This window comes from Triturus cristatus, chromosome 12, assembly GCF_964204655.1.
Source record: "Triturus cristatus chromosome 12, aTriCri1.1, whole genome shotgun sequence".
Classification (NCBI taxonomy): domain Eukaryota; kingdom Metazoa; phylum Chordata; class Amphibia; order Caudata; family Salamandridae; genus Triturus; species Triturus cristatus.
The window spans coordinates 769,237,655-769,264,619 of NC_140595.1; the positions used below are offsets into that span (position 1 = coordinate 769,237,655).

A 26,965-nucleotide genomic window follows, 5' to 3' on the forward strand; every position below is an offset into this window, starting at 1 on the left:
AAGGAATGAAAGAGGGAAACGCCCCAAACCCTTCAGTGGGTACAACCGGTTCAGCCGTCCCTTCCAGGTGATGCGATGGGAAGTTAAGGACAAGGAGGCCAGCTTGGACAGGGATCTGCTCTTGGACAAGGTGGTGACCCCAGCCGGCACCCCGGGACTCATGTGCTGAGCTTCCAGGCATCCGCATAGGGTTCATCATTGCCCTGTCCTTGTCACCGAGGCACTCTTGAAGAAGCATTGAAGCTTGTTTCAAGATGAAAGCTGAAAGGATGAAACCCAGTACAAGAGTGTCAACAGGGAGGTCAGATGGCAGCTAGCATCAATGGAGAAAAGGATCACAGTGGAAATGACCAACCTCTATATGCCAGATTTGGACATAGCATCCCTGCTCTGAAGGCACCATCCAAGGTGCTGGAGAGGCGAGGAATCTGGTACACACTCTAGCGAGCAATCCTTAGGCTGGAACACAACCCAGCAAGAAAGGACGGCCTGAAGCACCCACCACCTAGCTACACTCTGGGAGTGGGTGAAGGAAAGATTAGATACAAAGGCAACCCTTCACCTGCCAGAAGTGCAACACCAAAGGACAGATGACTAAGGACTGCCGGCAGAAGTTTTGCTGGATCTGCAAGGCATCTGGATATGAGGCAAGCAATTGCTCTGATAAGAAGATCTGAAACCTCTACAGCGCAGAGGGACACATCTACTACAGATGCTCGGAATCAGCACAGAAGATCTATGCAGTGGCTACTGCAGTATGCCTGGGGCAGACTCCTTGGAGGAAGAGGAGTGAAGTAATCGGACTCTGCACGGGGCAGACTCCAGACTGATTCTTGGAGGAAGAGGAGTGAAGTAACCGGACTCTGCACGGGGCAGACTCCAGGCTGATTCTTGGAGGAAGAGTAGTGAAGTAACCGGACTCTGCACAGGGCAGACTCCAGACTGATTCTTGAAGTAAGAGGAGTGAAGTAACCGGACTCAGCACGGGGCAGACTCCAGGCTGATTCTTGGAGGAAGAAGAGTGAAGTAACCGGACTCTGCACGGGGCAGACTTCAGACTGATTCTTGGAGGAAGAGGAGTGAAGTAACCGGACTCTGCAGGGGCACACTCCAGACTGATTCTTGGAGGAAGAGGAATGAAGTAACCGGACTCTGCACGGGGCAGACTCCAGACTGATTCTTGGAGGAAGAGGAGTGAAGTAACCGGACTCTGCACGGGGCAGACTCCAGGCTGATTCTTGAAGGAAGAGGAGTGAAGTAACCGGACTCTGCACGGGGCAGACTCCCGACTGATTCTTGGAGGAAGAGAAGTGAAGTAACCGGACTCTGCAGGGACAGACTCCAGACTGATTCTTGGAGGAAGAGGAGTGAAGTAACCGGACTCTGCACGGGGCAGACTCCAGACTGATTCTTGGAGGAAGATGAGTGAAGTAACCGGACTCTGCACGGGGCAGACTCCAGACTGATTCTTGGAGGAAGAGGAGTGAAGTAACCGGACTCTGCACGGGGCAGACTCCAGACTGATTCTTGAAGGAAGAGGAGTGAAGTAACCGGACTCTGCACGGGGCAGACTCCAGACTGATTCTTGAAGGAAGAGGAGTGAAGTAACCGGACTTTTCACAGGGCAGACTCCAGACTGATTCTTGAAGGAAGAGGAGTGAAGTAACCGGACTCTGCACGGGGCAGACTCCAGACTGATTCTTGGAGGAAGAAAAGTGAAGTAACTGGACTCTGCAGGGGCAGACTCCAGACTGATTCTTGGAGGAAGAGGAATGAAGTAACCGGACTCTGCACGGGGCAGACTCCAGACTGTTTCTTGGAGGAAGAGAAGTGAAGTAACCGGACTCTGCACAGGGCAGACTCCAGACTGATTCTTGAAGTAAGAGGAGTGAAGTAACCGGACTCAGCACGGGGCAGACTCCAGGCTGATTCTTGGAGGAAGAGGAGTGAAGTAACCGGACTCTGCACGGGGCAGACTTCAGACTGATTCTTGGAGGAAGAGGAGTGAAGTAACCGGACTCTGCACGGGGCAGACTCCAGGCTGATTCTTGAAGGAAGAGGAGTGAAGTAACCGGACTCTGCACGGGGCAGACTCCCGACTGATTCTTGGAGGAAGAGAAGTGAAGTAACCGGACTCTGCAGGGACAGACTCCAGACTGATTCTTGGAGGAAGAGGAGTGAAGTAACCGGACTCTGCACGGGGCAGACTCCAGACTGATTCTTGGAGGAAGAGGAGTGAAGTAACCGGACTCTGCACGGGGCAGACTCCAGACTGATTCTTGGAGGAAGAGGAGTGAAGTAACCGGACTCTGCACGGGGCAGACTCCAGACTGATTCTTGAAGGAAGAGGAGTGAAGTAACCGGACTCTGCACGGGGCAGACTCCAGACTGATTCTTGAAGGAAGAGGAGTGAAGTAACCGGACTCTTCACAGGGCAGACACCAGACTGAATCTTGAAGGAAGAGGAGTGAAGTAACCGGACTCTGCACGGGGCAGACTCCAGACTGATTCTTGGAGGAAGAGAAGTGAAGTAACTGGACTCTGCAGGGGCAGACTCCAGACTGATTCTTGGAGGAAGAGGAGTGAAGTAACCGGACTCTGCAGGGGCAGACTCCAGGCTGATTCTTGGAGGAAGAGGAGTGAAGTAACCGGACTCTGCACGGGGCAGACTCCAGACTGATTCTTGGAGGAACAGAAGTGAAGTAACCGGACTCTGCAGGGGCAGACTCCAGACTGTTTCTTGGAGGAAGAGAAGTGAAGTAACCGGACTCTGCACGGGGCAGACTCCAGACTGATTCTTGAAGCAAGAGGAGTGAAGTAACCGGACTCAGCACGGGGCAGACTCCAGGCTGATTCTTGGAGGAAGAGGAGTGAAGTAACCGGACTCTGCACGGGGCAGACTTTAGACTGATTCTTGGAGGAAGAGGAGTGAAGTAACCGGACTCTGCAGGGGCACACTCCAGCCAGATTCTTGGAGGAAGAGGAGTGAAGTAACCGGACTCTGCACGGGGCAGACTCCAGACTGATTATTGGAGGAAGAGGAGTGAAGTAACCGGACTCTGCACGGGGCAGACTCCAGGCTGATTCTTGAAGGAAGAGGAGTGAAGTAACCGGACTCTGCACGGGGCAGACTCCCGACTGATTCTTGGAGGAAGAGAAGTGAAGTAACCGGACTCTGCAGGGGCAGACTCCAGACTGATTCTTGGAGGAAGAGGAGTGAAGTAACCGGACTCTGCACGGGGCAGACTCCAGACTGATTCTTGGAGGAAGAGGAGTGAAGTAACCGGACTCTGCACGGGGCAGACTCCAGACTGATTCTTGGAGGAAGAGGAGTGAAGTAACCGGACTCTGCACGTGGCAGACTCCAGGCTGATTCTTGAAGGAAGAGGAGTGAAGTAACCGGACTCTGCACGGGGCAGACTCCAGGCTAATTCTTGAAGGAAGAGGAGTGAAGTAACTGGACTCTGCACGGGGCAGACTCCAGACTGATTCTTGAAGGAAGAGGAGTGAAGTAACCGGACTCTGCACGGGGCAGACTCCAGACTGATTCTTGGAGGAAGAGAAGTGAAGTAACTGGACTCTGCAGGGGCAGACTCCAGACTGATTCTTGGAGGAAGAGGAGTGAAGTAACCGGACTCTGCAGGGGCAAACTCCAGGCTGATTCTTGGAGGAAGAGGAGTGAAGTAACCGGACTCTGCGCGGGGCAGACTCCAGACTGATTCTTGGAGGAACAGAAGTGAAGTAACCGGACTCTGCAGGGGCAGACTCCAGACTGATTCTTGGAGGAAGAGAAGTGAAGTAACCGGACTCTGCACGGGGCAGACTCCAGGCTGATTCTTGAAGGAAGAGGAGTGAAGTAACCAGACTCTGCACGGGGCAGACTCCAGACTGATTCTTGGAGAAAGATGGGTGAAGTAACCGGACTCTGCACGGGGCAGACTCCAGGCTGATTCTTGAAGGAAGAGGAGTGAAGTAACCGGACTCTGCACGGGGCAGACTCCAGGCTGATTCTTGAAGGAAGAGGAGTGAAGTAACTGGACTCTGCACGGGGCAGACTCCAGACTGATTCTTGGAGGAAGAGAAGTGAAGTAACCGGACTCTGCAGGGGCAGACTCCAGACTGATTCTTGGACTCTCAGGTGAGCATCCATTATCAACCTCTGCTTGTAGGATGAGTGTATGCCCAAGGGGTCACAGGCAGTGAGGGCACCACTTTGGTTAATGACAAGCAGCCTACTCATTGTTGACAGCTTACTCTGTAGCACGTTACACTGTTCAAAGGTTAAGATGATAAGAACTTATATTGTGGGGGGAATGAGCGATCAAAACTCCCTTCTTGGCAAAGAGCAAAATCTGCAACTTAGAGACAGACTTTCATAACAAAAACACACAGCACCCAGCCTCTATTGCTTCCCTCTTCTCATGCCTTCTCTAGGAACAAAGAGGCACAGGGCCAGATATAATGTCCACACTACTGGGAGGGAAGACGCTGATAAACCTTTGGAATGGCTAAGGATTACTCAGCATACCACAAAAGTATTAGAATATTGCATTAGTGCCCCCTTAGAGCCTCTGGGGTTTTGCCCAATTAAGTCAACGTTTTAGTATACAGTTCACCATTTTGCTCTGTTCGAATTTCAAAATATTCTCTGCAGAGAACAACCAAACCTCCAAAAGTAGAAATCAGGGCCGATTCATTTTGGAAGAATTGTGCACGGCAGCTAGTGGCATCCTTGGTGCAGTGGGTAGTACCAGAGGGGGAAATGGGCCACTCTAGTGCTAAAGGTGTGCCATGTTAGTGGTGGAAGAAGGATGTGGCCTACTATGAAAACTTTTCGGCAACAGCACTTAATTTACAAATTAGGCACTGTAGGTCCTCCCCATCTTGTCTCTGAGGGAATCCCCACCTATCAGCTCTTCAATACCCCCCTGTACCTCTCTTTCTCACTTTCCCAGAAAAACCTGACCAATGTTCCTTTTTTTCAGAACTACCAGTCTGCTTCTTGTTCCTCTACCTACCATTGTGACCTAGAAACTGAAATTTAAAAAAACACCCCACAATGTTGCACTAGAAAAACTCTGGCAATGTAAGGACCAGCCAGAGTGTCCTGAGCCACCCACTAAACACTAGGGGGCATATTTACAAGCCCCTATCACCACCACAACGTCACTTTTCAGGATGATTGTGGTGGCGATGGGGGCTTTGCCTTACTCACCTTACTCACAAGGCAGCGTTAAGCCACTTAAGGTGGCTTAACGCTGCCTTGTGAATAAGGCACCCTTTCACGCTATACTTAGTGTGAAAGGGGAGGGCAATGGGTCTTGCTGTGGGCGTTCCACCGCAACACCAATTGATTTTGACGCTGCCCCATATTTACAAGGGTGCTGTAAATATGGGGCAGCGTCAAAATTAAGACCAGGGAAAACCTGGTCTTACCCTGACGAAACGAGGAGAAATGTTTATTTGCTCCTCGTTTTTGCTGTTTCCATGTGTGCTGCATTGAGCAGCACACCTAGAAATTACAAAACGCCATTTATAGATTGTTTATGTGCAGGAAGGGACACCTTCCTGCACATAAACAATCGTCCCCTGCAACACAGACACCCTTGCAATATGGTGCAAGGGTGCCTGCATTGGTGCTAGGCAGTTAAATTTAGTGCCAGTGCAGGGGGAAATGCAGGGCTGCCCCATATTCATGTAAATATGGTGCACCACTGTGCTTCTAAAGTGATGGAGCGTGGTGTTAGCCTTCTTGGCTTAATGAAATGCTGCACCACTCAATTTGTAAATATGCCCCTAGAAGAGGGACTGTGAGAAGATGGCCTGGAATATTGTTAGACCTGGCATCATTGGCATGAGTCTCTCCTCCATTTTTTTCTGTTGGCCTCCGCTGTTTACGATGTTTTTGCTTGAATATTGCTTTGGGCACTGTGCCACTGCTGATCAGTGCCACAGTGCAAGTTCTCCCTATGTTAAATTGATACATTGATTGGTGTTACCATGATTGGCTTGGTTAACTTACTGTTCAGACCCTAGTCTAGTGCACCGTGTGTGCCAAGGGCATGTAAGTTAACTGCTGCTGGTGGGCTTGCAGCACTGGTTGTGCCACCCACAGAAGCAGCTTATCAAATGTGTCCCAGGCCTGCCACCGCAGAGCCTGCGTGCAGTCCCTGACTGCCATGTCGACTTGGCAAGGAAACCTACTTGCCAGTCTCTAAAACCTTCACTTTGCCACATTTCAGACACCTCTATGGTAGGCCCTAGGGCTGGGTGCATTGTGGGTAAATGGTAGGTCATGCCCTGATGTGTGTGGCATGACCTAATAGTGAATTACAGCCATTTTCGTTTTTCACTATTGAAGGGCTACCTGCCTCCCTTAGGCCAGAATGAGCAGACTGATTATTATTATTATTTTTTTTTTTTTTAAGTTTTATTGAGATTAGAAAAATCAAACAAGACAAAGGTTGCGGCTGTGCGTTCAACAGAAAGCAAGTAAGGAGCAACATTGTGACATTTCCGGTTCTTAGATAAACAATACCACATCATCAATGCATCAGACATCAAGACCCCATTTACCAATCCATCATCAACATCTGTCCGACCTGAAACAGGAGGATCTCTGACCAAGGATCTATCCCTAGGGTTCCAAAGCCACCCCCTTCCCCTGATCATATCTCGGTCATGGGAAAAAGCCATGTAGTCAACCTCACCTGACCCCAGGCACCGAATACCCCCGTGTCCCAACCATCACATGACCACTCCATCTGCGTAACATTGGTGCAGCACAACCTACCCCACTCCCGTGGGAACTATTCCGGGATTCGAGGATGGCGGGGTTGAGCCAGGTAAGCCTGCAATATATGTTCTATAAGGGCCCCAGATGTCCCTAGGACGCGCCACTGCGGGGAGGAGACTAGAGTAGATCTCGCTATTCGTGCTACTGAAAGCCATGGCAGTAAGCCATGTCCTGGACGTGGGAGCCGTTTTACCCCCCCCAGTGCCTGGCAATCTCCCTCTTGGCAAGTAGAAGCCCCAGAGAGGCCAGTTTACGGACATTCTTAGGGAAATTTACGGTATAACCCAACAATGCGACCTCAGGAGTGGGAACCAGTGTAAGCTCTAGCATCTCTTCTAGGATCTTGTAAACCTGTGTCCAGAATGACTGCAGTCTCGGACACGTCCAGGACATGTGTGCAAAATCAGCATGTGGTGCAGAGCATTTCCAGCATGTGTGTGGTCGCGCGGGATCAATGGAATGGAGTCTATCAGGGGTCATATACCAACGGCACAGGAATTTATAGTGTAGGAGTTTGTGCCGACTGTTCAGTGATACCGTGTCGGTGACTTTGCAGCATGCCGTCCATTGTTCGTCCGTGATAGGCCTACCCAAGTCTGTCCCCCACTATTCCCGCGCCCGATCATCCGCACATGGGACCCGAGCTGCACACGTCTTGTACAGCTTAGAAACAATATGGGCCCCCGTATCGTTATCAATCAGGGTGGTGAGGGGTTCCAAGGAAGCCGGCTCAAGGGGAAATCCCTTAATTTCCGCTCTCGCGGCGCAATAGAGCCGGCGAAGAACGAACCGGTCCATGAACGTAGCCTCACTGAATCGCGCGTCCTCCGATGCCGAGAAAATGTGCCCACCCGGGTATAAATCCCCAATCCTGGTGAGGTTAAATTTGGTTAACGTTCGCTGCACCAGTGCCTCATCCGTGCCCGGTAGTAACCCAGGGTTGGGTATCGGGAGAGAAGAGGAATACAGCAGAGGGTGAGCTAAGTAGCGCGAGAGTCTGTTCCAAGCCCAGCTGGTAGTGGATACCGTTTGAATATCCACCGGGTCTCTGGGGACACCTTTGGGCAACACCGCCGACAAGCGACCCGGGAGGACAAAATCCGCCTCTGGGCGAAGGAAGGGGATTCGAGCGTCCGGGTGATACCAGGCATAGGCATGTGCACATTGAGCTACAAGGTAGTATAAATAGAGATCAGGCACTCCAAGGCCTCCTCGATCCAGTGTGAGAGTCGTCCAGCGGATCCGGGGGTGCTTCCCGCCCCAGACCAGTCTAATCAGGAGGGACCGCAGGGTGGAAAAGAAGGCCCGGGTAAGAGGAACAGGGATGTTATTGAAAAGATACAAAAATTTGGGGAGCACTACCATTTTGAGAATGGCTATCCTAGCTGACATAGAGAGCGGGAGCCGCAGCCACCCAGCCACCTGCGTCTCCAGCCGCGCAATCGCGTGGCCATAATTGAGGCGGATAATTTCGTCCATGCTCAAATGTATTTGTATGCCCAAGTACCGTACCGAGTCCGAGCACGGGAACTCACACGGCCATGGGGAGGTGCCGCTAGTCAACGGGAAGATGATGGACTTATGCCAGTTTATGCCCAGTCCCGAGTGGCTACTGAAACGAAGGATCTCATGTATCAAGGGAGCAAGGTTGGCCTGCGGTTCTCTGACGTACAGGATTGTGTCATCTGCATAGAGAGAGGCAAGCAAGGGGCCCGTCCGAAACTGGAGACCCCTGTGAAGGTGCCGCTCCTGGAAATGCCGGATCAGGTGGTCCATAGCCAAAATGAACAAGAGCGGTGAAAGCGGACAACCCTGCCGTGTACCGCGCGTGAGCGAGAATGGGCGAGATAGCGTGCCGTTGATACGCAAACGGGCCGTAGGGCGACTATAGAGGAGTCTAGTAGTAGCTAGGAAGTTCGCAGGCATGCCCATGCGCTCCATGACGGAAAGAAAGAAAGGCCATTCTAAGGAGTCAAACGCTTTTTCAGTGTCGAGGAGGATCGCCGCAGCAGGTGTGGTCGGGTTAATTCTGTGCAGAACCGTGAAGAGCGTTCGCAAATTCAGTGACGTCGAGCGACGGGGGACAAAGCTAGATTGTGCGGGCGATATAATGAATTCCATCAGTTGGGAAAGCCTGTTGGCCACTATTTTGGCCAAGATCTTATAGTCGGTGTTTAAGAGGGAGAGGGGCCTGTACGACCCACACAACGACGGGTCCTTATTCGGTTTCGGGAGCAGCACTATGACTGCCTCACCAAGAGTAGACGGGAGGGAGCCGCGCTCCAAAGCCTCCGCATAAACCTCTATTAGCTTGGGCGCCAGCAGATCAGAAAAGGCCTTGTAAAAATCACCGGAGAAGCCATCGAGGCCCGGGGCTGAAGAGCCCCGAAGCACTTTGATCGCCCCTCGCACTTCCGCCACCGTTATGGGTTCCGCCATGAACTCCTGCATGCCCCTATCCAGGAACACAAGAGCGATTTCCGATAGATAGGCCTCACGAGCGGCTGCGGAGTTCCCCAACTTGGTGGTATATAGATCAGTGTAGTAGGCCAGGAATTCGTCCCAGATCTTAGCGGGCGTCGTGCGGAGCGCACCATCCGTGCCCCGCACCTCGGCGATCAGGGACTTGCTGTATGGTGGTCTCAGAGCCTGCGCTAGCGTGCGCCCTGGCCGATCCCCCTCTCCGTACCTACGAGCAACATGGTATTTCCCCAGATAGAGGATCTCCCTGTCCGCGGCTTCCCGGAAGTCGGACAGCAGGCGTAAGCGCCTGGTAAACACCTCGTCAGAGGGCGCCCGCTGTGCCTCAGTGTCTATCGCGTCTAGCTGTGTCTCCAGTTGTGTGATTGTTGTGCGCAATACCTTCAGGACCCCTGCATGTTTAGCTATGCAAACCCCTCTGATATAGGCCTTGAACCCTTCCCAGAGTACCGCCCACGAGTCCACCGAGCCAGTGTTAATGGTGAAGTAGTCCTCTATCGCCTCGGAAACCTCATGTACAAAGAGGTCGTCTAAAAGCGCCCTCCCGGGGAAACGCCACTGCCGCTCAAAACCCTCAGGCCGAGGAACGTCTAACCCCAGTAAGACCGGAGAATGGTCCGAGTACGTTCTCGGGAACGTCCTCAACACGCGGAACCAAGGGGACAGGCCCGGGGAGAGGAGCCAGTAGTCAATTCTGGTCCAAGTGTTGTGTTGCCCTGAGAAGTGTGTGTATTCAGTAGTGCTTGGATTGCGCCTGCGCCATATATCAGTCAGCGAGAACCGACGGCAGAGGTCCAGGAACGCGCGCCTTGCTCTAGGCTTAGAATCTGCGGCCCCAGAAGTGCTATCCAGCCCCACATCCAGCAACATGTTTAAGTCGCCGCCAAGTAGGATACCAGCCGGCGCAAGGGTTACCAGTTGGGCCGCAAGCGCATGGAAAAAGTCTGGGGAATCAGTGTTAGGAGCATACACACAGACAAGAGTGACCACATGACCCATCAACACCCCTTTCACAATGCAGTAGCGTCCCTCCCTGTCTCCCAGAAACGTCTGGCACTGAAACGGGACTCTCTTATGGATCAGCACCGCGGTGCCTCTAGCGTAATTACTGTAATTGGCAAAGTATCGGTGAGCGCCCCAGGAAGCTGCAAAGCGGGCGGACATCGGGGCGTGCAGGTGAGTCTCTTGAAGAAACGCGATGTCAACCCGGTGCCGATTTAAGTAGTGCAGTATCTGTTTGCATTTACTCCGGTTGTTTAGGCCCCGTACATTCCAAGTCATTAACGATAGATTGAGAGGAGCTTCATTCAAACCTATATGGGCCATTGATGCCAGTCTGCAGGTGATGGGAGCCAGAAAGGCGGAATGTCTCCGTGTATCAATAAAGTTCGTTCACACACAGCCATATCAGAAGGATCAAAATTGCTTACCCCTACCCCCCTCCCACCACCCAGCCAAACCACGCAATCGTGGGGCAGTCCCAAACCTAGAAGAAAAAAACATAGCTCTAAACAGTAATACCAAGTGTAACCAAACAGGAAGAGGCAGAGCATCGCAACCAAAAAAGATCCCAACGGTTTCAACCAAAGGGGGGTGACAACGATCCGCAATCAACCCAGCGCTGCAGTACAAGTATACTCCAAATGTTAATACGTCCCCAGATAGCCAGAGTCAAATAGAACAAAGTTAGGTTACGGGCGCCGTCTCAGCCGACACCGGAGGTCAAAAACAGGTCCTGGCTTCCCGCAGACCCACTACCAGGGGGAGACCGTCCGCCCTCATCCCCTCCCGGCGGGCCTCTGCGCGGCTTGTAGTTACGGCAGAAGTCCTGTACCTCAGTGGGATTGTCAAAGAGCCGATCTCGGCCATCTATCTCGACCCGCAGCCGGGCCGGGTAGAGCATGCCATATTTGAGGCCCAGGTTCCGGAGCACCGCCTTCACCCCCGCATACTTACGCCTGGCCTCCTGGACCATGGCGGTGAAATCTGGGTAGAGTGAGAGTCTCGAGCCCTGCCAGGTAATCTCACCCTTCTCTCTGGCAAGCCGCAAGGCAGTGTCGCGGTCTCGGAAGTTCATAATATGGGCAATAAGCGGGCGAGGCGGAAGCCCTGGGTTAGGTCTCGGCCCCAGGGAGCGGTGAGCTCGTTCCACCACGAAGCCCGGAGTGAAGGATTCTCTCCCAAAGATGTCAGCCAACAGATGTTCCACAAAAACGTCAAGCCTGCCAGTGGTCGTGGATTCCGGCACCCCAATAATTCGCACGTTGTTGCGCCGACTGCGCGATTCCAAGTCCTCGTTTTTGCTGGCCACTTCTTTCAATATGCGCTCCAGTCTTTCCACCCTTTTGGTCTCCTGCACCGATCTATCCTCCACTGCAGAGATCCGGGCCTCAGCCACCCCTAAACGCTTGTCGTGAGCCTGGATTTTGGTCCCCATAGTCTCCAGAGTCTTATCCAGGGCATCAAAGCGCCCATCCAGGGCCCTGAAGCCGGCACGCATCTCCTGTAGCCAGTCCGGGGATGGGGCACGGGCCGTCGAGCCACCGGTCGCGCCACCAGCAGGGTCCGGCATGTCAGGGCGGCTCTCCGCGGGCTGCTCAGATAGTTTCTCGAACTGCAACGTTTTCTGCTTTGGATCTTTGCGACCCATGCCCCCAACCACCAGACGGCCACCAGCCAGTTGTGTGTAGAGCAAGGGTGGCACAGGTACAATGGAGCGTCAGTCCAGCAGCGCAGGCCAATCCTCAGCCAAGCAGCTCTGGTCCACGGGCGTTGTTGTGCCCACCAGGTACCGGACAGGTCTCGACTTCGCTGTGTAGCAGGCAAGGGCCACCACTATATGTAGCCAGCAGGGTCCCGATGGAGCATCGGGGGCACCAGCACGATGTACTCAGCAGCCGCGACTCGGCACCGCCGGAAGGGGCAAGGGAGGACCGCGCAAACCGGCCGCAGAACACATGGCACACCCGGAGAGGGCCCAAGGACCGAGGCAGAGACAACCCGGGTGCCAGGCCCAGCGCCGAGCCCCAACCGCCCCCCCCCCACCGCTAGCAGGCCGTCCCGCCACCCCTCCCAGGTTCCCCGATCGAATTAGCCCGGGGCCCCAGGGAGGAGACAACGAGCGAGGCCGCGCCCGGAGCGCAGGGCGAGAGCCGAGCGCCCGGTCGCCCTCTGGCCCGCAACGGCACAGGGAGAGAAGCAGGCCCCCGCCAGACAGCACCACGGTGCTCAATGCCCCCCCCCCCCTCTGACCCCCCCGGGTACCTGTCTCTCGGCCGGCCGCCTTCCACGCACTCGCGTCCCCAATCCCCGGATCAGCCCGCCATCTTGGGCCTCAGGGTGATGTGGTCTTCGCCGGACGTCCCAGTGCCACGAGAGGTCCGGTCTGCATCCTGGCGCGCTCCGGGGCCGTAGGAGGATCAGCGGCGGTGTCGGGCGCCCCGCGCCCGCATCAGGAGGGCGAGGAAATCAGGGTTTGCGCCGGGTCGATGGCGGAGCTTCAACGCCGCGCGGCCATCTCAGCTCGCGGCTTGGCCACGCCCCAAGCAGACTGATTATTAACTCCATTATAATCTATCTGACTCAGGGAGCATGGTAGCAGGTCGAGTTTAGTATCCCTGAACTCAGAATTTAATAACACACCCTATAGGATGGATGGTTTTTAAATTCTGTGTTTGAAAATAGCCCTTTTAGAAAGTGGCTATTTTCTTGTCCAACTATCCACCGGTCTCTGCTGGTTTGGTGTGTGTGTCAGGGGCTGGGTGGCTCCAGAGGTCTGAATGAGTCAGTGTGGGGTGAATGAGGCATCTACACTTAGAGTGGGGGAAGAGTAGTCCCCGATAGCCTGCCCTGCCTGACACAATGTTGGCTCCACCTCCTGCCGGGCGACTGATAGCCCTGCCCCTGCCAGTGACAATACTCGCTCCACCTCCTGCTGGGCGGCTGATGACCCTGCCCTGCTCAGTTAATAGGCCAGGTGCCTTGGCCTGGCAACACCCACAACAAACCTAGGATGGGGGGAATTTCCCTGCTTGGACAAAGGGAACAAAGCAGAAAAGGGGTATAAAAGAAGGACCCCTGAACCAAAGAACTTAGATCACTTCTGACAAGGAAACCTCTACCAAGGACAAGAAGCCTGCTGATCCAAGGACTTGCCTCCCCCTTCTGCCAGTGTGCTGTTTGCTGGGGGGAACCTGAAGCTGCTTCTTTATTTTTGCCAAGGAACAAGGTTAGAGGAACTTGGTGTGTACTCTCAAGCTTGCAAGAAAATCTCCAAGGGCTGGAAGAGTGCCAGCCTCCTGTTGAAGTCACAGGGCCAAAGGACTTCACCCTCTGCTGGATTACTAGTTGCTGGAACGTGTTGTTTCCAGTGCACAGGGGAAATCTGCAGTCTCGACGTCGCCGACGCCGCCGAATCCAGCTTGACATCGTGAGTAACGGCTCCAGTGTTCCGAGCCTTCGACGCCGGCTGCCGGGCCCGATCGACGCCAGTAGCGACGCCAGTGAGTAGTGAGTTTGGCTCCATCTCCAAGTGACCCCGTCTTGACGCCGGTATCGACGCCAGTGAGTAGTGAGTTTGGCTCCAGCTCCAAGCGACCCCGTCTCGACACCGCTGCTGATCGCATCGACGCGACGCCCTTCTCGACGCCGTGAGCGCTGCTCCGGCCCGACACCTCTCGACGCCGCTGCGGATCGACCCGAATCTGAGGCACGATCGACGCCGACCTCGACGCTGACATCTCGACGCCGTGGATCATCGTTTTTCTTCATTTCCAAAGGTACTGTGGTTGTGGGTTCTGTTGCAACTCCAGGCTCGACGTAGCGCTCCTCGCGGTCGACGCCGAACCTTGGGAATATCGTAAACTCGACGTCGTGTGACTCCTGGTGGGGTCACATTGTTGCCAAGAACTGTGTTTTCAGAAGAATACTTACTTTTGTTGCTAAAGAACTATTTCCTAAGAAGAAACTTTACCTGAACTATTATTTTTCCTTCCAAAGAGTATTTATTAAGATTGTGGTATATTTTTGTCGTTATTTGGTCTTGTGCTAAGCCTTATATAAAAATACTATTTTTATAATAACTCCTGTGTTGCGTCCATTTGTAGTGTATTCACTTTATTACTGGATGTGGTCATAAATGCTTAACACACTGCCTCTGAGATAAGCCTGTCTGCTCTGCCAAGCTACCAAGGGGGTGAGCTGGGGTTATCTGAGTGTGTAATCCCCTTGCCCTGACTAGAGAAGGTGGGTCCCTATTTGTCACAAGTGTATACCTCTGCCAACTAGAGACCGCCGGTTCTAACAAATATGATGTACACTTAGGTAAATGGACACCTTGCACCAGTCCAGACAACCCTTATGGTGATTTAATAGGTCTTAGACAACCTTTGAAAGCTCTCTAAGTGGAAGCTGTGGAGAGCAGCCTTCAGGCTCAGTCCAGAAGAAGTGTAAAGCAGCTTGTTTTACCAGAATGCAATCCTATAGTACAGATTAAGTGAAAAAGAACCACACATAGTATTTATAAAAAATATAGGGATTTAATATATAATACTCTCTAACACATAGAAATATCTCCTACCCGGAGATATGCACAATGCACACAATACTTTAGCAAAGAAACACAGTAAATAGCATGAAATACACAGTGGTCCCAGGGGGAGACCAAACCATATACTAAGAAAGTGGTATAAGAACCACGACTAGGGTCAAGACAATGTCGAGAGGATGTAGGAGTGCTGGAGACCCAAGGAACCACCCAAGGTGAGTAGATAGGGACCTCACAGAGAGCTGGGCAGTGTGGGAACATGACCACATGTTCGGTACAACTCTACGTGTAAGTCACGGTTGGATTTTTAAAGATTACGGACCCTTCCAAGTGGACCCTGAAGAAACCCCATGAAAGACGCAAGGTTGGAGAGCCACCCCATCCGTGGATACCCTAGTACCCATGTTACCTACACTGGGGAAGCAGGGTGCATACGTGTGAAGTGGTGTCGGAAACCGCCGTCAAACCCAATGGAGGACTTCAGGAAAGTGGAATCCAAGGAGAGATTCTAGATGAGAGGTACCTGCAAGCAGAGGGGACAAAGTCTATGTCACTCAGGAGTGACCAGGAGACTCGGAAGATGAATGCCCTCCGATGTCGGGTGTTGAAGGATGGATGACGGTGACCTTGACTTTGTAGCTGTGAGGACCAGGCGACGTTGAGGCGGACCAGGAGCTGTGCACTAGCTGTCCCACGAAGGATGTCAAGTGCTGACGGGTCGGTGTCCGGCGGGGTACCTACAAGCCTTGCAAAAGCAACCAACGCAGGAATTGAAGAAGGAGCAACGTCGGGACCAGCAAGGTCCAGGAGACTCACCAAAGGCAGGGAAGTCAGGGCAGGGCCGAGCAATCAGGGGAACCCAAAAGAAACAACGGTGACCCTCAAGTGGACCTACAGGCCGGATGCACTGGTGTCACGAGAAGACCTCAAACAGCTCACCAAAAAGATGCAGGCCACGATGCAGTGTGGCTGAAGATTCTGGTCACTGGAGGTGCTCAAGGTTGGGGCTACTTGGAGCCCAAAGATCTTCTTGGAAAGAAGTCAACAAGCCTTTGCAACTGCAAGTTGACGCCGTGCACAGGGGTTCGGTTATTGCAACCCCCATGAGGGATACTGGCCTCAAACTTGGTGAGAGGGCAGGGCAGGCCTTGGGAGCTGTGGAAACCCATCACCTGTGTTGGTTATTTTTCACTTAATCTACACCATAAGATTGCATTCTGGTAAAATAAGGTGCTTTACACTCCTTCTGGACGAAGCCTGAAGGCTGCTCTCCACAGCTACCATTTAGAGAGATTTCTAAGGTTGTTTTAGACCTCTTAAATCCCCATAAGAGTTGTCTGGACTGCTCTAAGGTGTCCACTTACATAAGTGTACATCATATACCAGGCCAGCTTCTCACACTAGGTAATGAACAGAACAGTTTAAGGGAGAAAGCAGAGAGACTGGGGTCCTGATTAGTTGGATCCCAGACACTCTAATCTAAAAACAGCTTAGCACCACCAAAAAGTGGGGGTAACCATGCAGAAGGATCCTACCTTCCTACAGGGACAGTATGAAGTAGCCATCTTAGAATACAAAAAAACAACATTGAGAGAGAAGGGCAGAGGGACTTTGAGTCTTGTGGTGCCCAGGCGCAAACCACACCATCTACTCAAATTCACTATGTTGCTTTGCATTGGGTCCTCAAATGGAATTTCTGCTTTTCAGATTCCAGGGTCTGTGTGAGTTAACACTCTCCACAGCAAGTAAAGCACATGCTAAAACACTGCCAAGTTAGCAACCCCCTCCAATAAAAGCAAACTGTTCTAGTAAAGAAGCTACTTGTATTTCTAATATTTCAGATTCTACAGAGTGTGTGAAATGTCCAGATGACCAATGGCCCAATCAAGGCAGAGACAAGTGTGTGCCAAAGGAGGTTGAATTTCTCGCCGTCTCTGAACCAATGGGTACCTTGCTAGCCAGTGTGGCTGTCACCGGTTCTCTGTTGCCAGTCACCATCTTGCTGATCTTCATAAAGCACCAGGACACGCCCATCGTCAAGGCCAACCACCGAGCTCTCAGCTATGTCCTCCTGCTGGCTCTCGCTTCCTGCTACCTCTGTCCCCTGATCTTCATTGGACACCCAAGTGCATGGACCTGCATGCTGCGTCAAGCTGCTTTTGGAATCATGTTTACATTCAGCCTTTCTTGCATCTTGGCCAAAACCACAGTGGTGGTCTTTGCATTTAAAGCCACAAAACCCAACAGTCAACTTAAGAGATGTGTCGGCCCAAAGTTGCCCAACAGTGTGGTCTTCTTCAGCACCCTTCTTCAAGTGATGCTCTGTACATTATGGTTGGCTAACTGGACCCCATTCCCAGAAAAGAATATGACATCACAGTTGGGAAAGATCATCATTGAATGCAATGAAGGGTCAACAAAAGCCTTCTGGTGCATGCTGGGATACATGTGCCTCCTCGCGGGGATCAGCTTTGTGATTGCCTTCTTTGCCCGAAAGTTGCCGGATAGCTTCAATGAGGCCAAACATATCACCTTCAGCATGTTGGTGTGTGGAAGTGTGTGGATCTCTTTCATCCCGGCCTACCTAACCACCCGGGGGAAGCACATGGTTGCAGTAGAGATATTCGCCATCTTGGCATCAAGCACCGGCTTGGTCATGTGCATGTTTGCTCCCAAGTGTTACATCATCCTGCTGAGGCCCAATATGAACACCAAGACGTACCTCCTGGGAAAAGGGACAACAAAGACAAAACTGAATAAAACAATTGTTGCACACAGATTGTAGGACACAAAACAATGTCATGGCTGTTGGTCTGGCGTCTCAAGGAGGGTTTCTGTAGACACAATCCCTCTTCCATATAGCAGCTGCCAAAAGGGTGTTAACTTGTGAAAGAACCAGTGGTTGCGTTTATCATGGACAAAGTTCAGGCACTATCAGAAGATGGCGAAAGGGTACTGGTGGTGGGAATATCTGCTCATGGAATGTTGTCACCGTAACCACCAATAAGCAGTGGGCAAGGGGCATGGAGATCAAAACCACAAGTGTGAGCCCCAGGGACTATATATGTTTGTGTGTGCATATGTGTGTGTGGGTAGTTATATACATATATATATATATATAGACGGGAGAAAGAAAGAGCAGCAAAGAGAACAAATAAAAGGAGAGATAATGAGAAAAATATTAATGTAGACAACAATCGAGGCAAATAGAGGAGCAGGATAAAACGATGAAAAAGAACCAGTGGAACCGTCGCATTGATTAAAACAAGCATAGAGAAGAAGGCACAACATAAGTACAGAAGAGAAAATTAAAACTGTTTGTGCCAATAAATTATTCGTTTTGCTAAGCAATGTGGCCTAGTGGGTAAGTTGCTGATTTTGCACTCCAAAAATCTGTGCTTGAATCTACACCATGGTTCGTGGCCCATGGCTGTAGGATTCTGAGAGCCTCTCTCTCCGAATGCCTTTCAATTGTAAATTTATAAAAACAAAATGTGTGACACGGAAATTTGTATTTCCCATCATGCTGTCACGTGTATGGCAGTCTTGGCACTTTGCCAACAGAACACTGCATTCTGGGACTTGTTTCTCTTTTATCTTTATAATTACCTGCTTAAAAATCACATTATGCCAAATGTTGAAACAGTGATGGGTGGAAATCACGCACTGGCTGAAGATGCCACATACAACACAGCATTCCAGTTTTCTGTTTTTACTAGTTTTTACAAACAAAAAACAAGCTATTTGCCTGTGGGTATTTATTTTTGAATACGGATACAAATGTAAAATAAAGGTTTTTTTCAATGATTCGAAGTGGTGTCCGCCATGACTGCTAAAACGATGGTAGTGCAGATTTAGCGATTCTGGCGGTATTAAAAACAGAGAAGTTGTCTTTGAAGTTTGAGTTGCTGCAAATGTCCACTTGTGTTTGTGGTTCGAGGCTCCTATGCGCGCATTGATGCAACGCTCATCGCTACTTTCAGCATTACAACCATTCTGACATTCAAGCATGAGTGAACCTTTATTATATTGTTGAAACAAAGGTGGAACCATGTATATGTTGCTGCTTCGTTTTTCACAAAACCAAAAATAAATATGAATAAAAACGTCTAAAATAAGCAAAAAGTAAACATGGAAAATACGGACAGGTAAAAAACATTAAACCGTAATCCTTACATTTAACAAGGGACCAATTAGCGGCCTTTGAATGTTCTATGTACGGTGCCCCACGGTAGAGGGACTCCTGCTACAGTACAAATGTTGTCTTTACAGCGCTCTGCTGCTTCCAGGAGCTAGGTCTGAATTAAAACATATACTGGGAATTATGATATTGGTACAATATTATTTGTATTTTTCAGTGTCACCTTTGGTGCAGCTAATACCTCCCTCACTGACGCCAGCAATGTACCGGTGACATAAGATGAAATGATGGGGCCCCCAGCAGAATGTATTGAGGGGCCCCTAAGTCTCTCATATCGCACCTATGTTCATTCACCTTGGCCGGAACGGGGGTCCCCTGAAGGGTTGGGGGCCCCCTTGCCCCGCAGGGGCTCGTGTTAAACCCATGCAGTGGGCAGGCTGTCTGGAAACTGAAGTTACCTGTCTGTGACGTGCTTGGAAAATACTGCCCCACACCCCAGTGCCTTAAAATCATTGGCGATGGAAATAGAGCCTGTCAGGCCTCGGAATTCGATGTGCTCGACAATTCTTTGACAAACAGGAGGTAGCCCTACCCAGAACCCAGGGGATTCTGTTTAGGACTATGTGGCCATAGCAACAGTGATGAAGAAAGGAAACTGAAAATGTAGCTGGATGGTGAGGAAACACCCAGACTGTGACGATACTCTCTAATTATGTCTGCAGGCAAAGAAAGAATACAGGCAGTTAACTGTTATTATCTACTAAGCAACAGGCTATTAACAACAAGCATTGGCATAGACAACGAGTCCCGGCAATCCGAAAGCTATTGGTATTTTCAATGTCTTTAAGCCATGTGTTATGGACTGGAGTAGATGTATTTGGTGTGGAGTTGAAATTATGTGGAGTGTAATTATGTGGCATGGTGCAGATTTGAAATTTGTGGGGTATAATTATGTGTTTTGAAGCTGAGTGGATATATGTGGAGTGGTGTAATTATGCGATGTGAAGTGTAATTATGTAGGTTGGAGTGAAATTATGCGTAGTGGATTTATCTGGAGTGGAATTATGTGAAGTGGAGTGGTATTATGTGAAGTGGAATTATGTGGCATGGAGCAGAGTGGAAATATGTAGAGTTGGCTTGTTTGATTGTAATTATGTGCAATTAAATTGGGTGAAGTTGATTGTGTTGAATGGAGTTGTGAGATGTTGAAGTGTGTTGAATGTAGTGGAGTTAGGTGGTGTGAATTGCATGATGTTGTGTTGAATTATCAATCAACAAAGCTTTATTTCGACACGTAATGTCATAAAAGCACAAAGCACATAAAACAATTACAAATTCATTGTTATTAAAACATGTCGTTAAAAAAACAGTTTAGAATAAATATCTAAAAATCTATTAAATTTTGCAGCTTTGAAAATTAAAAACAGTACTGTAAAAAAATTTTTAATTGGACCTACTAGATTTTTGCCTGATTAGCCACGCCCATCCTAAGAATTTTGCCACTCCACAAACTAAGGTGGTGTTAGTGGTGGTTTTAAGGATTCGCATAGCAACAGTGTGATCCCTTGTTCCTAACAGTAGACATGCAGGTTTAAGCCATTTCGTCCTGGGTGACACGTAGGCTGGGCATGCAAAGAAAAGATGGGAGACGCATTCAGTAACACCAGGACAAAAGGGGCAGTCAGGGGGGGTCTTGTGGGGGGGTTTCCATTTACTAGTATAGTTGCGAACTGGAAGCGTCCCAAACCTGAACTGGATAAAAAGTGACCTGTCCCTGGGCTTGGTAATAAAGTCAAGGTATGGTTCTAGAAGAATAGTTGACTTATGTTGATAAAAAGCCTCTGTCAACCTTCCAATGTTGGGGTCTCTTTGTTCCGAGGCATCCACCCAAGCCCAATAGGCTCGCTTAACTTCAATCTTTGATAGAGGTTCCCCCGCTGGCCAGTTAGTTATGAGGCCGGTTGCAATCAGGAGTTTTTTTGTATTTGCAAGCCACTCAATTTTATGGGCACCTTGTAGGTTCATAACCTCCCTGAGCCCTTCAGCATAATTAGAGAGCTCAGGGGTTCGCCACAGCCGCGCCCAGTATAACAGAGGGCGGAGAGTGGCTAAATCTCTAATTGAACGCCTTCCAAAATCACTAAAGAGTGGTTTAGTCGGGGTACCCCTAGGAAGTGATACAAGTACCCTGAGGAACTTGTTTTCATTGGTAGTCAGTGAATCAACGCAACTATAGCCCCATAATTCGGCGCCATAAAGTGCACTACCCACAGCCTTTGCAGCATAGATGTTTAGCACTGGGGTAATAGGTTTGGAAGTGGAGGCCCGAAATTCCTTGCCCAAAGCACCAGTTACTCTTTTCAGATTAAGTGCCATTTTGTCTATATGAGGCTGCCATCTGAGCCTGTCAGAGATTCTGATTCCCAAATAGTCAAACTCTCTGACACGCTCCAATGGTTTCCCCTCTAGGGTCAGAGTCAAGCCAGAGTATTTTGAGGGATTAAAATAAAGGAGTTTGGTCTTAGTGGTGTTGATGACGAGGCCTCTGCGCTCACAGAACAAGGAGAAGCGCTGTAGCAACTTCTGTAAGCCAGACGGAGTTTTTGATATTAACAGGGTGTCGTCTGCGAAAAGAAGTGCTGGAACTTTATCGCCCGCCAGAGCGGGAACGTCCGCTTCAACTTCAAGCAAAAAAGAGACCACGCCATTAACAAATAGCGTAAAAAGTGTTGGCGCCATAACACACCCTTGCCGAACCCCTCTACTTACTGGGATTTTATTTGTTTTCTGACCCTGTGATCCCCATCTGATGCAGGCATAGTTCTCTTCATGCATTCGGATGAGGAGTTTCAAAATGTAGGGAGGGATGCCCAGCTCCTCCAGGATTGACCACAAACGGTCGCGGGGGACCAAGTCGAAGGCGGTTTTGAGGTCAATGAACGCAAGGTATAAAGCACCCTTGCCGATAGAGACCGTCTTCCAATGAAGAAGCATTAACCTGAAAGCTTGGTCTATGGTGCTAATGCACGCCCTGAATCCCGCCTGGAACTTAGTTAAAATCCCTTCCTCATCCACCCAGGAGTGTATCCTCTCCAAAAGAACCCTGCCGACCAGCTTCTGTCCTGAGTCGATTAAACTGATAGGGCGATAGTTCGCCGGGTCACCCCTTACGCCCTTCTTGAAAATGGGGATAACTTCTGCCCCCTTCCATGACTCCGGCACCGGGGATCCACTCAATAGGCTGTTAATATAAATTGTAAAGAACGCAGCCCAGCCTGTTGGATTTGCTTTAAAAAGGTCTCCCGGAATACCATCAGGACCTGGTGCCTTGGCAGATACAATCTTATCAATTGCAGTTTGGACCTCTTTCTCCTTAATGCTGGGGAACAGGACATGGTCATGCGATCTTTCTGGAGTCCCGGGGGTGGAGAACTGGTCTACCCCAACCTCAGGATCTGCGTACAAGTTCCTGAAGTGGTTAAACCATTCCCCATCCGTGATGTGATTAGGGATTTGCGCCTGGGCACAGCTGGATGATCTCCTCAAAATTGACCAAAAAAGCTCGCCATTTTTTGCTTGGCTCGCTAGTTTCAGGGAGACCCAACGCTGTTCTTCCCAGAGTTTCTTAGCAGATACGAGGGCTTGCCTGTAAAGCTGCCTCGCTTGCCTAACCTCAGCAGAATTGTTAGATTTGATGGCGGAAATTAGGCAATTTTTCTTGGTTCTGCAATCTTTATTAAACCAATCGTTCTCTCTTTCAGCTCTAGGGTTGGGTTTTTTCCTGCGATCAATGAACAGTGCCCCAATTGCGTTCATAGAATCCACATAGACTTTAGTGTAGCTAGAGTTATCCTCAGATAGTGAGGAAAGCCTAGTGGTATAGTCGACAAGAATATTCTCCAGCTCAGAGAGTTTATTGTCGCTGAGGGCGATTTTAGACCATTTAAGGAATCTTCCACAGTTAGAAGGCTCAAGCTGTTTGGTCAGCAGCTGCATGCCTGGTGAAGGGGAGATAGCCTGTCTTTGCCAGACTTCACGCATGGAGAGGGACAGGGGATTATGGTCACTGGATGTAGATGGAATTACAGCCATATCGATGACAAATTTCCATCCCCTTTTATCAATTAAGATGTAATCTATTCTGCTTTGGCTGCCTACTCTATTGAAAGTGTTAGCGCCCACTAAATCAGAAGGCGTGCGCCCGTTGGCAGCTCTTAGGCCGAATTCCAACGCTAAGGCGTTCATTTGGATTACGGCCGGGGTCCATCTTTTGACAGGGGTCAGGGAGAGTGAGGGGATATTCCATCTAGTGTCCTCATCATGTGCACCCAGTAAATCTTCTGCGGCGAGTGGTTCAAAAGAACAATTGAAATCACCGGCGACAAGAAGATAAGATTTCGGGGTGCATGCAGAGAGTAACTCTGTGAGTGCTGAAATGGTTAGCGACTTAGCACCCCCTTGAGTGCCACGGGAGTAAACGTTGAAGAGTACCCAGGGTGGACTATTCTGGATGTCTTTAATAGTAAGCCTCATTATATCAGGGGAGGAGCGACCATCAATGGTGACCTTCAGGTTAAGATCTGCCTTGATCCATACCATTAGGCCACCAGAAGGGCGCCCACGACCTGACGAAATAGCTGGCATATAAAAGCAACAGAACCCTGGTTTGTATATTGGATCTACACTCCAGGTCTCCTGGAAGATACATATATCGTATTCTTCTATGAAGGTGTTCCAGTCAGGGAGATCTAGTTTGTTGCGTAAACCAGCAATATTCCAAGAGACAATCTTAAGAGGACTAATTGTGGATACCCCGGAGGTTGAGGAGTATGTGGAATAAGTATGCGGGGGATCAGAGCTACTAATCGACCTCGTCGGGCTCGCTGACATAGTAGATAAGTTCAGCCCCAAGCGATCAGGCACTAAGATGGGCTCTGGGCGACCAATTGCTGAGAGGAATGGAGGAGGGGCTGGAGTGACTTTACTGGCCTGCAGTCAATCGACAGCTTCGAGGCTGCTGAAACGATTTGCTGTAGGCATAAAGTCTAGGGGAGGGGGGTGTATAAGCCGACTCCCCCGTGGGTTGCCTCTCCCTTTTCCTTTTGCAACTATCCATGATTCTGTAAAATGTCCAGGTGGATAAAAATAGGATAAAGGGAGGGTTAGAATACTTGAACCTGTGGTGATCAACCTCCAATTGCAGATGTGCTCAACTGTTCTAGTATCCTTAAAGTTGATTAGGATGCAGTCACCCTTTATGTTTTTAGCTAGGTGGCCTACCCACGGAACCCGTCGCACCATAAGAATTTTGGAGCTAATGTGTGGGGGTAGTGGTCTATTTATGTTGAGCCAGTATACAACCCTATTCCTTAAGGTTGCTGGCGACTCAAATACATTACTCTCCAATTCAGGCACTCCTGCCATAATTACGACATATGGAGCAGTTTCAGGAGGCAAGTTGGGGGTGTTAGCCATGGCTATAGACTCTGTAGTTGAGGGCCTAACAACCTCAGTTAGTTCGGTTTGGCTGTGCAAAATAGATTTCCTTAAATTGCCTACTCTAGGAGGGGCGTTGGGTGTGGTTAGGGATTGGCTTTCAGTTGGGGCCGGTGGCAGAAGTTTAGGGGCCAGCGGGACTTTCTTGACTCTAGAAATAGCAGTTAGGTTAGGGACCTCTGGCCTAAGAGTGGAGCTTGAGGCGGTAGACAGACCCCCTAGAATGCGTTCGATCCTGGCTAGATGTTCTTCGATTTTAAGAAGTCTATCCTGCACAGGACAGAGAGAGGACCTAATTATGTCCCGTATGTCGTGCAAACATAGAGGGTCAGGAGTCCCACCCTTGGCCGCTACGCTTTGCCCATCTCCCTCCTCCTGACTTATTAGCCTTGGTGATGTAGAAATAGGATGGGGGACAGGGTCATCCAGTGAGGCCCCCTGTGGGGCTTGCTCGATGATATCAGGGGTTTTATTCATTTTTCCCTTTTGGCTTGGGACCTTGTGTTTATTTTTGGGGCGTTTGCCCTTTCTGCCAGTGTTAGGCGGGCGTCCATGAGTTGTTTTGGGAATAGCCCCCAAGTTGCGCTCCCGAAGCTGCCTAGTGCTACACTCCGGGGCGGTGCTCTGGGCAGACGGCAGAGGGCAGGGAGACAATAACAAAGAGTCTAGGACCAGAGACTGGTCCTCCACTAAGGTATTAGCAACCATTCCACTAGCTGGCAGCTCCTGGGCTGATACATCTGTGTCAGATCTAGCTACGCTTGTGGAAGATAAAGGTTGACATGGTGGAGACCGAGCATTAGCGAGGTATCCCAAGGACGACCTTCTGGCGGCTGCCAGATCCTGGGAGACGCGGCGCTCCAGAAGCATTATTTCTTGATCAATGACACTATTAACTTTAGTCACAAATTGGTCCATTGACCCCGTAAAATGAGCATTTGCCGCCCTAGCTTTGTTATTCTTTGGTGGCATAATAATAGATAGCTGGGCAGACTGCAGGGAGAGGTGGTTCAACAAGTGCGGGAGCAATAATTAGTAGATGATCAGCTTCACAAAACAATGTTGTGCAACAGTACCTTGGAAGGAGTGGAATACAGGAAACGTTAGAGGAGTTGCCCAGCCCAGACTGTTCCAGGCAGTGACGGGCAAGGACGGGCCCGCCCTTGGCCCGGGCTTCGCCCGGGCGCTGCCCGCGCGCGTCCCGCGCTGCGTGGGGCCTGTGACTTCTTTATACAGCCCGGGCGCTGCCTGATGACATCAGCGGCAGGCGCCCGGAGCTGAGGATGCTGGGAAGTGTAGTTCCGCCGCCTCCCGGCGGTGTCCCAGAACGAGCAAGAATCAATTTGGCCCCGTCAAAGAAGCCGTTCCCCTCACGGCAAGCCTGGTTCCGAGTGATAGCAGTGGTAAGTTCAAGAGCGCGTCCCGCGCTGCGTGGGGCCTGTGACTTCTTTATACAGCCCGGGCGCTGCCTGATGACATCAGCGGCAGGCGCCCGGAGCTGAGGATGCTGGGAAGTGTAGTTCCGCCGCCTCCCGGCGGTGTCCCAGAACGAGCAAGAATCAATTTGGCCCCGTCAAAGAAGCCGTTCCCCTCACGGCAAGCCTGGTTCCGAGTGATAGCAGTGGTAAGTTCAAGAGCGCGTCCCGCGCTGCGTGGGGCCTGTGACTTCTTTATACAGCCCGGGCGCTGCCTGATGACATCAGCGGCAGGCGCCCGGAGCTGAGGATGCTGGGAAGTGTAGTTCCGCCGCCTCCCGGCGGTGTCCCAGAACGAGCAAGAATCAATTTGGCCCCGTCAAAGAAGCCGTTCCCCTCACGGCAAGCCTGGTTCCGAGTGATAGCAGTGGTAAGTTCAAGAGCGCGTCCCGCGCTGCGTGGGGCCTGTGACTTCTTTATACAGCCCGGGCGCTGCCTGATGACATCAGCGGCAGGCGCCCGGAGCTGAGGATGCTGGGAAGTGTAGTTCCGCCGCCTCCCGGCGGTGTCCCAGAACGAGCAAGAATCAATTTGGCCCCGTCAAAGAAGCCGTTCCCCTCACGGCAAGCCTGGTTCCGAGTGATAGCAGTGGTAAGTTCAAGTGCGCGTCCCGCGCTGCGTGGGGCCTGTGACTTCTTTATACAGCCCGGGCGCTGCCTGATGACATCAGCGGCAGGCGCCCGGAGCTGAGGATGCTGGGAAGTGTAGTTCCGCCGCCTCCCGGCGGTGTCCCAGAACGAGCAAGAATCAATTTGGCCCCGTCAAAGAAGCCGTTCCCCTCACGGCAAGCCTGGTTCCGAGTGATAGCAGTGGTAAGTTCAAGAGCGCGTTGAATTATGTGCAGTTGAATTATGTGGAATGTTATTATATGGTATGGACTGGAGTTGAATTATGTGCAGTGGCATTATGTGGCATGGAGTGGAATTATGTGGAGTGGACAGGGATGGGGTGGCAAGTGGGAAAAAAAGAAAGAGGGAGGGTGCAGGAGGGGATGGATTCAAATTCAAGCTTCCGAATGGTAAAAGAAATAC

At 50.8% G+C, this 26,965-nt stretch overlaps 2 protein-coding genes and 1 long non-coding RNA gene across 4 annotated transcripts in view; 2 read left to right on the forward strand and 1 right to left on the reverse strand.

The window, feature by feature from the left end:
• LOC146782781 (vomeronasal type-2 receptor 26-like) overlaps positions 1–17,761 on the forward strand; it is a 140,114-nt gene extending 122,353 nt beyond the window's left edge. The window contains exon 4 of the mRNA XM_085636833.1: positions 16,664–17,761. Within this exon, the coding sequence (XP_085492959.1) occupies positions 16,664–17,607 (944 nt within the window). The 3' untranslated portion in view covers positions 17,608–17,761. The remainder of the gene's footprint in view (positions 1–16,663) is intronic.
• The window catches only part of LOC146782782 (uncharacterized), a 150,978-nt gene that overhangs the window by 39,922 nt on the left and 84,091 nt on the right, over positions 1–26,965 (forward strand). The window lies entirely within an intron of this gene.
• LOC146782783 (uncharacterized) overlaps positions 16,626–26,965 on the reverse strand; it is a 75,214-nt gene continuing 64,874 nt past the window's right edge. The window contains exon 2 of the long non-coding RNA XR_014971917.1: positions 16,626–17,547. This is a non-coding gene — a long non-coding RNA (uncharacterized LOC146782783). The remainder of the gene's footprint in view (positions 17,548–26,965) is intronic.